This window comes from Centropristis striata, chromosome 4 (genome assembly GCF_030273125.1).
Source record: "Centropristis striata isolate RG_2023a ecotype Rhode Island chromosome 4, C.striata_1.0, whole genome shotgun sequence".
In the NCBI taxonomy this organism is placed as follows: domain Eukaryota; kingdom Metazoa; phylum Chordata; class Actinopteri; order Perciformes; family Serranidae; genus Centropristis; species Centropristis striata.
In genome coordinates, this window is record NC_081520.1 from 2,720,346 (window position 1) to 2,733,163 (window position 12,818).

The 12,818-nt window shown below is 34.7% G+C and overlaps 1 protein-coding gene across 1 annotated transcript in view; it reads left to right on the top strand.

Moving 5' to 3' along the window:
* The first annotated feature begins 5,499 nt into the window (after window positions 1-5,499).
* Window positions 5,500-12,818, top strand: part of wdr62 (WD repeat domain 62) — a 31,333-nt gene continuing 24,014 nt past the window's right edge. The window contains exons 1-7 of the mRNA XM_059331059.1: window positions 5,500-5,796; window positions 8,680-8,771; window positions 8,868-8,930; window positions 9,600-9,657; window positions 9,767-9,934; window positions 11,010-11,147; window positions 11,838-12,020. Of these exons, the coding sequence (XP_059187042.1) occupies window positions 5,695-5,796; window positions 8,680-8,771; window positions 8,868-8,930; window positions 9,600-9,657; window positions 9,767-9,934; window positions 11,010-11,147; window positions 11,838-12,020 (804 nt within the window). The 5' untranslated portion in view covers window positions 5,500-5,694. The remainder of the gene's footprint in view (window positions 5,797-8,679; window positions 8,772-8,867; window positions 8,931-9,599; window positions 9,658-9,766; window positions 9,935-11,009; window positions 11,148-11,837; window positions 12,021-12,818) is intronic.

Here is a 12,818-nt window from a genome sequence, read left to right on the forward strand (position 1 = left end):
ATTTGACTTGAACTGCTTGAATTTCAATAAAAAAATTGAAAAATTGGGGTGTTCTAAAACTTTTGACCGGTAGTGTACATAAACTAGTTTGGAAGATTTTGTCCATATCACACAGCTCTAACATAGTCTGATATATCAGTAATTACGTTATACACACTTGGCACTAAGTGACCAAGACGCCCCAACAACCCCACACCAATGTTTGTACTTGTGCTAAGCTAGGCTAGCAGTTTCCATGGACCCAGGGCCATAGCTTTTTATGAGGTAATTTCCTTTTTAATTATTTTATTTTTTGTTGTTGATTTTTGCGAATTTGAGGGTTTTAGGGACCTTGTTGGATTTTATATTCTTTAAATAAAATATGTTATCATTAAAATAGTTTTAGGGGTGATTTCCAGTGTTTTTAGTATCAGCATTGTGACTCAATTTAGGGCAATGAAGCAAAAAAAAAAAAAAAAGAGTAAACAGCCCTTCATGTTGGAAAATAAAAACGAAAACACCTGGAAAGACCTGCAATCTGACACTAACAATAAAGAAGAGATAAAGAACTTGTAATGTAATGGACCTCTCACTGTACTGAACCCCCTTCTTCTCATCAGAGTCTGGAAAACACAATTTACTCAATGTTTGACTTTTATATCAGGTTTGATAGAAACAACAGAGGCCCCAGGTTGCTTCCCTGAGGAACTCCATGTTATTAAATGCATAGAACAAGATAATTTTCTAAATATTGGACCGGGTTTAATATAAACAACAGAGGCCCCAGGATGCTTCCCTGAGGAATTCCATGTGATGTAATACACAGAACAAGATCATTAATTCATCTTTACCAGCATTCTTTCTCCGTGTTGTTGAACAGAAACTTCTGCAGTTAAACTCTTTGGTTTGCAGTCGACTTTGTATCTTGTTGTAACTCTGATTGCACTAATCTTTTGATGCCGAAACATTTTAGTTTTGGTAGATTTGTTTTGGCCGAAAAAGAGGAACTTGTTCTAGACATGATGCAGGAGAAATAATTTTGTCTTTTTGTTTTTTTCTTGAGTTCCTGTTTTTGTGAGATCATTAAGGTTGATTTTTGTTGTGAATATTTTAGTTTTGTTTTTGTGAAATGATGGTTGGTATTTACAGCCATTCTGGGATAACACATCTGTAATTTTTGCCTTCTGCTGGCACAGCAGTTTCATGATAGCTCAGCTGTGGTGCATTAAATCACACTGCACTTTGATTCCTCTGCTACAATAAAACTGAATGATGTCATAAACACAGCGCTGTAAGAGTTTTTAATCTGATCCTCTTCTCTTTTTCAGGTACTAAAAACTATCTAAACATTCACAACATTTCCCACATTTCTGTATTCTCCAAGATTTTGCCTGCAATTGTGTTTTTTTTTATTGTCCACACAATGGTTAACTTCAGAAAAAGCGAATCACCAGTGACACCACAGCATGAGTTGTTTAGAGTTTTAGCCTGGAGCTCCTGACTCTGACTCATCAACACAAACACATTTAAAAGAGACGGAAACAAACAATACAAACTATTTCTCATGCTGTGATGGAAAACAGTGGCTTTATTTTAAATGTGGATACAAGTAGACATGTCTCTACTGTCTGAAATTCCACGCCCTAAAGAAAAAAACTTCTGTCAACACACTCACAGGACATAATGTTTATATTTATTTATGTATTATTAGGACTTTAATATGAGGGGTGTATAGGCTATAATTCATTCTTCCCTCTCACATACACAAAAAATACCTCTCACATTCACAATTTTACCTCGCACATTTTTTTGTGAATGTGAGAGGTAGAATAGTGAATGTGAGAGGTATTCTTTGTGAATGTGAGAGGTATTCTTTGTGAATGTGAGAGGTAAAATTGTGAATGCGAGGGTTAAAATTGTGAATGTGAGAGGTGAAATCGTGAATGTAAGAAGTAAAATTGTGAATGTGAGAGGTATTCTTTGTGAATGTGAGAAGTAAAATTGTGAATGTGAGAGGTCAAATTATGAATGTGAGGTAAAATTGTGTATGTGAGAGGTGTGAATGTGAGAGGTAGTCTTTGTGAATGAAGACATTTACCGTTAACCCACCGTTGTCTCTTAGTGTTGTCTACAGATGGTTGTGATCTTTAACCTCAATTGAAATATTCAAACAGATATGTCACAACAAGAGACAAGTCTGAAGTCAAAGGTGATCCTGTGATACAGTTTCAGTCAGTATATAAACACTACTGAGCAGTCATTACTGAGTATAATGGGCATTTTTTGTGTTAAATACAGTTTTTTCTCAATGCTTTGGCTCAATTCTTAAATTAGACATTTCTTTCAAAAACAGTTAAAATCTCTGAAATTAGTTTGTTGTGTGAATTTCTCATCCATTCCAGCAAACTGCAAACTGTTTCAGCACACATTTGCATTGGAGTATAATTGACTACAATGTGCACAAAAAACACATCTTTCTGATCAAAATTAAGTTAAATCTCAGTAAAATCAGCAAACTATTCACATTCACGTAAACATTTTCGTCATTTAAGACATCGATGCAGTTTTAATCCATGTTTCTGATTTTCTGTACATAAAAGATCAAAGGTGAGTTTTCAGATTTCATACAGGTAACAAATAAATTGACTGTTTATATACAATTACAGTGTACTGTAAAATTGTACTGTATTGACTTTTCCCAGTGAACCTTAAAAAAAGAAACAGTGAGAAAATTGTTTACTGTAAGTACTGCAGGTAATATGAGTGTCTGCAGTATTCAGCACTACTAACTACACTGTAAAAAATGTCTGTAGATTTTACGGTGAATAGCTGCTAAACCATGACAGTAAAAGACCGTAAAATGATAAATGAGTTAATTCAGTTGCAGTAACAATGAAACACCGTAAATGTATATATTATCTATGTATATATATATATCAGCCAAAAGTATTTAAATTTTTTTTATTTTTTTTTAAACACATTACTCCACTGTAAAATGCACTGGCACCGTTTTTTATAGCAAAAAATATACTGTAATATATAAACAAGCCATCAATTTTGCATTTTTTTTTGTAAAAAATACTTTCTCTCAAATGTATTAAACATATCTCCAACAGAAATATACTGTAATATTTAATGGTAAAATCTTTAATTTATGCAGCATTTATAAAGTATTTTCTTGTCAATTATATGGTAGAAAAGCTTGGTAGTTTTTACGGTAAAATATGGAATAAAATATAATCTTAAACGGGAAATCAACAGTGCTAATATAATTTATCGTAATATTACAAAAAGTTGCACCGTTTTTATTACGGTATAGTTCTGGCAACCACAGCTGCCGGTTTTTAACCGTAAAAACAACAGGTTTTTTTTTTTACAGTGATAAACAGCAAAATATCTGCAGGATCAGGAAAGAGGACTTGGTGTGTGTCCTGGTGTACCAGATCTAGCCTCAATAAGACTCCACATGTCCCCACAGGCCCGGCCTGTTGCCTGTGGAATTTTCCTGATATCTTGGTTTCGATTTCATCGACCTTCCACCATCTTGCAGATGTATGAAATGCGGCAAAAAACTCTGCTGTTCAGCCTCCTGTAGAGATAAAGTGCCCCCCTTTGTTCTGTTTTTAATTTAATAGATTTATTTATGTTTGCAATCAGCTGACCCTGACTGAAAATAAATATCAGGTGGAGAGCTTAGTTGTGATGAATGATAAACTCTGTCCTCCCGCCTGGTTCCTGCCGCAGTGGCAAGCATTGAGTGGGCACTGAGCCTTTTTCATGGTGAAGAATGCATGCAGGCGAAACTGTACACATACGCATGCATGGATACTCAACAGTCAGCGTTTGTGTAGACAATAAGCTGCACAATGGTGAGATTTATTCCTGATCAGAAGTGTTTCTAACTGATGAAGAGCAGTGTGCAGCCGCTTGAGTACACTTTGTCTCATGCAAACAGGTTCTGTTTTTAAAAAAATAATAAAATTACTTTTTTCTCTTAAACTTAGGACTCCAACAATATTATGACTATTTATTATCAGAGAACACATATGTGCAAACGTTTTGAATGCAGGACTTTTACCAGAGTAACCACTGAAAACACTCTGAGTCTGTATGATCAGCTGTACATGTGCTTCATGCTGCACTGTTGACACGATCAAGAAAGTCAGGAATGGGGTCGAATAGTTAACGCTCCAAAGTCCAGCTAAATGAAAATGGGTTCTACGTGTACCTACGAGTCTCCTCTTTACAGACAAGTCCACTTTATGCTGGTAACATGCAGTTTTTCTCCTGCAGTAAAATGTGTTATTTTTCTTATTGTATTTGAACATTTCTGCATACTGGGGTCCCTAAACTGTCTGTGAATTGCATAAATATGGCATCACTGGAAAGCTGGAGCTCTTGTGGATTTAATGAGCCCAATTTTATTATAGTGTGAAACCTTATCTCACTGTATACAATAAGCTGCTGTGACCTCCTGGATAATCACAGCCTCATGAAACTTTACAACCACAAATGATTAGACATAGAGCATTCAGAGGATGGATGTCTTGTATACTGACAATAAGGGGGTTTCTCAGTGCTTGCAATACAATCACCCGAAATACAGAAATCTCCAAAATGTCAAGTGTTTTTGAAAACAAATAACAGCATATATTTTTCTATAGATCTTCAGATTCTGTACACGACTTCTATGTGATATTAAGCCTGTACATTTAAGGGAGATTGAGAATTAAATAGTTGAATCGTAATTCAGAGCTTTTTAAATGAGGACATTTAGAATGTGTTTTTTTTTAAATTAATGGTCAAATTAATTAATGTATTATTAATATTATTATTATTATTACAATAACAAATAATAGCCTGGTTCATTACATACTGTCTATGCACTTTATGTGTTCTTTATGCACACTGTTCATTGCACCTTATTTGTTTCATAGCACCAACATTTTTATACTGTATATTCATATTTATTCTGCACTGGAATTCTATTCTACTCCTTCTTTAGACACTTTATATTTTATTGTATTTTTATATTTTATTGCTTGAAGTATGCATAGGTTGTTCTTTTTATTTAATTGTGTTGTCATTGTCTATGTGTGTAATGCTGCTGCTACACTGTAATTTCCCAGTTTGGGATAAATAAAGTATATCTATCTATCTATCTATCTATCTATCTATCTATCTATCTATCTAATAATAATAATAATAATAATAACAATTATATTATACTCATTTTAATTATTATTATTACTACTAATATGCGTTTTGTTTTGTTTTTATTATACTATTATGTAATATTTAGTGTTTACACTTTGGGTCACACAGAGCTCATGATATGGACACCGATTGGCTGGTTGGCAAACAATAGGCGGGATTTTGTCTGTAACCGGTCGTCTATTGGTCAGTTTGGGAGCAGAGGGCGGTATCTTGGCTGTTCATTGGTTAATTGATAGGGTAGTGGGCGGGGCTCAGTTTGAACGGGAGTCCCGCCGCAGATAAAAGTGTCGGGTTTCCTTTAGCATGATGCTAAGCTAGTCCTCCGTCATTACCATCAGCGGGGAGCTGTGACTAACCAAACCGCTGCTGACGCACGTCTGGCAGGCTTTTGTGGACCAACATCGCGGTGTTTAAACCGATATTGTCTCCGGTGTTACGGCTCCTTTTGTTACCGTTTAGTTTGATAAGTTGCAGTAAAGTTAATTTGAGGCGGTAACCATGGCGGAGGGTGCGGACGGGGGCGCAGGCAACACCGCGAAAAGAAAACAACCAGCCTGGAGGAAGAGCCGCCAGAGCCGGCACAAGACCTCCAGCAGCCGGGTAAAGCTAACCGTTAGCAACCAAGTTCCGTTAGCACAAGTTTTCAACAAGTCTAAAGACGGATTGTCACCCAACAGAAACCAGATGTAAACTAAACATCAGCAGAAACACTTCATTTAAAATGTTTAGAGCTCTTAAATAGTGAATAACTGTGACGTTTATGACGTTAGTTTATGACGTCAGTGTGCTAATGTTTGGACACAAAACCAGCTGCAGGCCACCAGGCTGCAAACTGTGACCCGTCCATTTCTATCACACTACATATAATAATAATAATAATAGGGAGAAATACTGGAAGTGTGCTCATGTTTTCAAGTTTTGCAGGAAAGACAAAAAACTTCACCAAAAGTGTAACATATGACATTTATTGACCATTTCACTCAAAAAGGATGTAACAAAGGATGGCTATTGCATGGTAATAAACAGTGGTGGAATGTAACTAAGTACATTTACTCAAGTACTGTACTTAAGTACAATTTTGAGGTACTTGTACTTTACTTGAGTATTTCCATTTTATGTAACTTTTTACTTCTACTCCACTACATTTTGAGGCAAATATTGTACTTTTTACTCCACTACATTTATCTGCCAGCTTTAGTTACTTTTCAGGTTGAGATTTAACATAATATATATGATCAATGTAAAGTGATTAGACGTTTTTTTAAATTAAATCTATTAACAGTATATTAAGTAATTAAATGAGCCCAATCTTTACTAAATTAAAACACTGCATACATTAAATCACCAATACAAATAATGTAATAATATATTTAGAATATATAAAACAATCATAGTGGGTCCATTCTGCATAACCCGAGTACTTTTACTTTTCATACTTTAAGTAGATTTTGATGCTGATACTTTTCTACTTTTACTTCAGTAAGATTTGGATGCAGAACTTTTACTTGTAGTGGAGTAATTTACCAGGGTGGTATTAGTACTTTTACTTAAGTAAAGGATCTGAATACCTTTTCCACCACTGGTAATAACACTGTGTGTAAGTGACTTAGGCATTTTTTTTTAACATGCCTTTGTGACTTAAGCAAGATATGGTAACACTTTATTTTGAAGGTGTCTACATAAGAGTCACACAGGCCTGTCAGAAACATGACATGACAAGTATCATGAGCATTAATGTTACTTCAAAGTGTCATTAATGTTCATGACACATCCCATGTCACTCTTATGTAGACACCTTATAGTAAAGTGTTACCAATATTGGTGTCAACAATAAAACACTAATAAACTAAACTGATAACTAAACAATCTCCCTCCAGCTCTTCTTTGCTGGATTCTTATCTGATGCCTATGAATGTGGCAAATTGTCAAAGAAGTGATGATCTTAAAGGGGTAAAATCACATGATCTGATCAACTGAGGATGTAGGCGTTTTTACCATAGGTGGCTATGAGGAGATGATTTAGGCAAAACAAACCCAATTTTGACAAAAAATGACTTATTTTAACAGTGTGACGATGTTTGATAGCGAAAGACGAATAAAACAGACCATAAGACCAGGTAGGAAAATAAGAAAATATTTGGCAACTTTTATATGAGAGGTGAATGTTATAAAATCCAGCAGAAAACTAATAGTGAACAAATAAACATATCTATGTATTGAATAAAATATAATTTCATGGGAACAAAATACACTGACTTTTAATATAAATCTATTTCTCATCATTTAAATGTTTTAAATGCAACGTTTATGTTAATTAAAAGTGACTTTAAAGTGAAATATATTTAGTTAATGTATATCTAAATCATAATTTAAACAGTAAATCAATTTAATTGATAGCTATTAGCTTTCAATTATTTTTTACAAGATCCACCCATTAACTTTTGTCCAACTTGGTGCATTCATAAAAGTTATGATTTTCAAAAAATAATTATTATTTTCAGATTATAATTCATACAGTAATCAGTCCTTTCATAACAACTACTTTTTCTTGGACGATATATTATCCCAGTAAAAGTTGTGATAAACAATATTATTGTCATTTCATGCCACTTATATAATGCTCATATTATAGTATGATAATGCAAGACCAGCTTTTCAAAAAAACAGATATCTTAGATAAATAAAATATAACAGCACTTTTTTTTTTTCATTTTACACAGCGTCCCATTTTTAAAGCTTTTTTCAGTATAATCATCATTAACCACCACATAAGATGGTTCGAAAGCAGCAAATTCTCCGGTAAGAGGAGCTGGAACCAGAAAATATTTTTCTGTTTAAATTTCAAATTAACTGAAACTTCAGTCAGATACAAAGAAATCAGATACAGATACAAAAAATCTTTCCTTCCACATGCCATCACACTGTACAATAACAAATAGTCTGGTTCATTACATACCGTTCGTTATGCACTTTATGTGTTTTTTATGCACACTGTTCATTGCACCTTATTTGTTTCAAGGCACCGACATTTTTATACTGTATATTCATATTTATTCTGCACTGGAATTCTATTCTACTCCTTAATACATACTCCTTCTTTAGACACTTTATTTTTACATTACATTTTATTGTATTTTTATATTTTATTGCTTGAAGTATGCCTAGGTTGTTCTTTTTATTTAATTGTGTTGTTATTGTCTCTGTGTGTAATGCTGCTGCTACACTGTAATTTCCCAGCTTGGGATAAATAAAGTCTATCTATCTATCTATCTATCCATCTATCCGTCCATCCATCCATCCTTCCATCTATCTATCTATCTAATCTATGTCTCTAATCTATCTATCTAGTCTCTAATGTTATAGAATTAAGTTCTTGTTGAAAAAGCTGGGAGAAAATTTAAAAATCTGCTGAGGGAGTTACAGTTTATCAAATTGTGAGGTTTTTGATTGCAGTTTGGTGTGTGTGTGTGTGTGCTGTTTCAGGTGAGTCTAGAGAAAGTTTTGGGGATCAGTACAGCCAGCAGCAGCGGTTTGACCTCTGACCCCAAATCTGGGCTCATTGCCTATCCTGCAGGGTAAGCTCCCGCTCCTCTTCCTCAAAAGGGATAAACATGAAAAGTTTTCTGTGATTTTAGTTTTTTTGATTAAGTCGTTCTTTGTTTATATTTCAGGTGTGTCATCGTGTTGCTTCACCCAAAGAAGAACAAACAGAGTCATATTATCAACACGTGCAGGTAAGTTGGTCTGATAGCTGGGGGGAGGTGTTTTTTTTTTTTTTTAAACTTAAATTTTATTTGAATATTTGCAGCATATACAAACATATATATACAAATTCACATTTAGTCTGCTGTTTTTCATTTGTGATCTGCTTAATACAGCATTAAAGCATATACATCAGGTCAAGTATGTATAAATGATATGGTTAAACCAAAGTAACACAAACAAACTAAGTAAATAAATAATAAACTGTGTTAATGGAAATGAATCAAATTAAATTAAGTGAAATAAAGTAAAATAAAATAAAGGTAACATGAAATTATTGCATTAGTATCGTCATGGCAGGTCTCCATCTGTTAACAAATATATCTTTTTGAAGCCTCAAGCAGTAAGTTATTTGTTCCATGTGATACATTTCCCAGACCTTCTCAATCCACATATTGTATGTTGGAGGGTTTTAACCATTTAACAGTAATACATTTAAGAGCTGAAATCAGTAATATTTGTAAAAGATATTTTTTCCCCCTTCCAGTTATGTAATTTGGTATGAGTCCAAACATTACCATCTTGGGATCTTTATTAAAACTTTTCTGGAATACTTTTCCAAGTGCATCAAAAACCTCATCCCAGAATTTTTTCAGTTTAGTGCATGTTGTGAAGGTGTTTTTATTGTGTTTGTGTTTCAGAAAACCATTCAGCGCTCTCTCCTTCTCCCATGATGGTAAACACCTGGTCACTGGTGAGGTAAGAGCTGTAAGAGATGATGCTGCTGTCTCTCTCTGCAGATGCCACAGCTGAAGGTGTGTAAGTCTGTGTGTGTGTGTGTGTGTGTGTGTGTGTGTGTGTGTTTCAGAGCGGTCACATGCCCTGTGTGCGGGTGTGGGAGGTGGGCGGAGGTCAGGTGGCCGAGGTTCAGTCTCATAAATACGGAGTTTCCTGCGTGGCGTTCTCCACCAACAGCTGCTACATCATCTCCGTGGGATACCAACACGACATGACCGTCAGTGTGTGGGACTGGAGGGTGAGCAAGAAAACTGATGAAGTGAAAACACACCATGTATGGGCGAAAAAAAGATGAAAACAGAGTTAACTGGAACATGTTGGTCTTAACCCATTGAGGCCTGAAACGCCTGTAAAACCTCTGGGCGATTTTAAAATAAGCCCCTAAAACCTGAAGTTTTTCTGGAAATTCAACAGAAGTGTCAACGCTTCTACTAAATAATAGATTTTTTTTTTTAAATGAAATTCAAAAAGTATTTGAGAGCTTATACAAATACTACAAAACGACGTATCCGCTTTCCAGGCTTCAAGTGATTCAGGCTCTAGACGAGTTGCAAAGAGGAACAGTCAGAAGCCCACAAAGATGCCCAAAAAAAGTTATGACTGAGTCAAAAGTGGGATGAAAAAGCCAAATCATGTGTCATTAGTCAGCCTTACCCTTTTATATTGAACGACAAAACGTCCTTGACAACGTTATTAGTCCTGACCATGACGCTGATTGGCTGTTTGTTCGTCCCCTCGCATCGCTCATTGTGTCGAATACTGTGATGACAGAGAAACTGTTGTTTCTTGTCAAAATGCCAAACAATCAGTCAACTGTGGACTCATCCACTGTTATCAAAGTCACTTGAATAACTTCAGAAAAACTTCCAGTACTAACACCGTCACTTCAGTAATACCAGAAATACTTCCTGTACTTTTGGAAATACTTTAGTAATTTTAGGAAGACTCCAAACAGTGCCAGAAATACTTTCATTAAAATAAGTACATTATACATACATTTCTTTTTTACTTTTTTACCCTTTTATTTGTCTTTTTTTTAATCTCTAACACTGTTTTGGATTGAGTTTTTATTACTATTTTATTGTTTTTACTGTTTTTAGTATTTTATTGTTTTTATTTATACCTATTTGTGTATGATTTATTCTATTTTAATAACTGTACAGCACTTTGGTCAACTGAGGTTGTTTTTAAATGTGCTCTATAAATAAACTTTGACTTGACTTGATACATAAAGGATTTAAATGTACGTTACTACATATTTTGGTTAATATTTATAAATATGTATTCATTTCTGACTTTGTGTGTTTGAGCAGAAAGGTTCGATCATCGCCTCCAACAAAGTGTCCAGCCGAGTGTTCGCCGTCTCTTTCTCTCAGGACAACGGCTACTTCGTCACCGCAGGAAGCAGACACGTCAAGTTCTGGTACCTGGACGCCTCCAAGGAACGACGGGTACCAACCTGACCTCTAATGAACCAATCACATTTAGTCTCCCGTCTGCTCAGCCAATCATAGCTCGCTTTGCAGTACTCGGCAAGGTTATAATAGTTTTGGATTTTTCGTTAGTTTTAGTTTTAATTTCGTTGTGAATCTTTCTTTTCAAATTCAGTTAGTTTTTAGAGTGAGTTTTCTAGTTTTAGTTTAGTTTTAATTTTTTGAAAATGCTTAGTTTTAGTTTAGTTTTTATTAGTTTTAGTGTTACTTTTAGGTTTTTTGTAATGGGTATGTATTGGGTGCAAGATTCAAAGAGGTCATAATAAATTTTGCCTTTATTTCCTTTGGTTTATCCATCTCAGCCCCAATAAGGTTATTAACTCTTACAGTTCTGGGTGTTTTGAATTTTGGTTTGAGTGTAAACATCCCAGTCTCAGTAAACATATTTACTGCGTGTTGCATGTTGAAATAGAAACACTGAATTATGAATGAAAAAAGTTGACAAAAACGAAAACTAAGGCCATTTCCACTATAATTTTAGTTAGTTTTGTAACCACGCAATACAGTTTTTTTTAAAAACTCTAGTTTTTATTTTTATTTCAGTTAACGAAAATGTTTTTTTGAATTCTAGTTTTCGTTATTTCGTTAGTTTTCGTTAACTATAATAACCTTGGTACTCGGAACTAACCATCATCTCCCTGTGTCCAGGTGAACAGCACGGTGCCTCTGATTGGTCGGTCAGGGTTGCTAGGCGACCATAAGAACAGTGTGTTCAGCGGGGTGGCGTGTGGCCGCGGCGTCATGGCGTCCAGCACTTACTGCATCACCAGCTCTGGTCTGCTGTGTCTGTTCAACAGCAGCCGGCAGCTGGAGGCCTGGGTCAACCTCAAGGTCAGGAGGAGCAAATACACACCTGGATCACTTCAGAATAAAAGCTTCTGCTGCTACACTTCTGTGCAATATAAATATTCTATTTTTATATTTATACTTTATTTATCTTACATTCCAGAGTACAATCACTGTGAGCCAGTGCAACTGAATTTCGGTCAAAGTGCATAATTGTACACTACCGGTCAAAAGTTTTAGAACACCCCAATTTTTCCAGTTTTTTATTGAAATTCAAGCAGTTCAAGTCAAATGAACAGCTTGAAAGGGTCCAAAGGTAAGTGGTGAACTGCCAGAGGTAAATAAAAAAAGGTAAGCTTAACCAAAACTGAAAGATAATGTACATTTCAGAATTATACAAGTAGGCCTTTTTCAGGGAACAAGAAATGGGTTAACAACTTAACTCTATGGAGTCTTGGGCTATTTTTTATTTCTTTTCATGTCTTTGTAAGTAATTTTGTGTCTTTTTTGGTCATTTTGCGACTTTTAGTGTCTTTTTTTGGTTATTTTGTGTCTTTTTTTAGTCCTTTAGTCCAACATAAAATGTGATTTTGAATCTTTTTTTTTTACTTTCAAAACACTATCATGACAATAAAGAATTTTAAATGTTGCAAATGTGCATTAATTTCAGAGTACACTGAGATATTAAACTGCATCATTTTCAATTAAATTCTGGAAAAGTTGGTGTGTTCTAAAACTTTTGACCGGTAGTGTATATATAACTGAATGTCAATAAAGTCTGTCTAGTATAAAGTTGACAGTAAAAAAAAAAAAAAAAGACCCGTATCATTTAAAAGTACACCT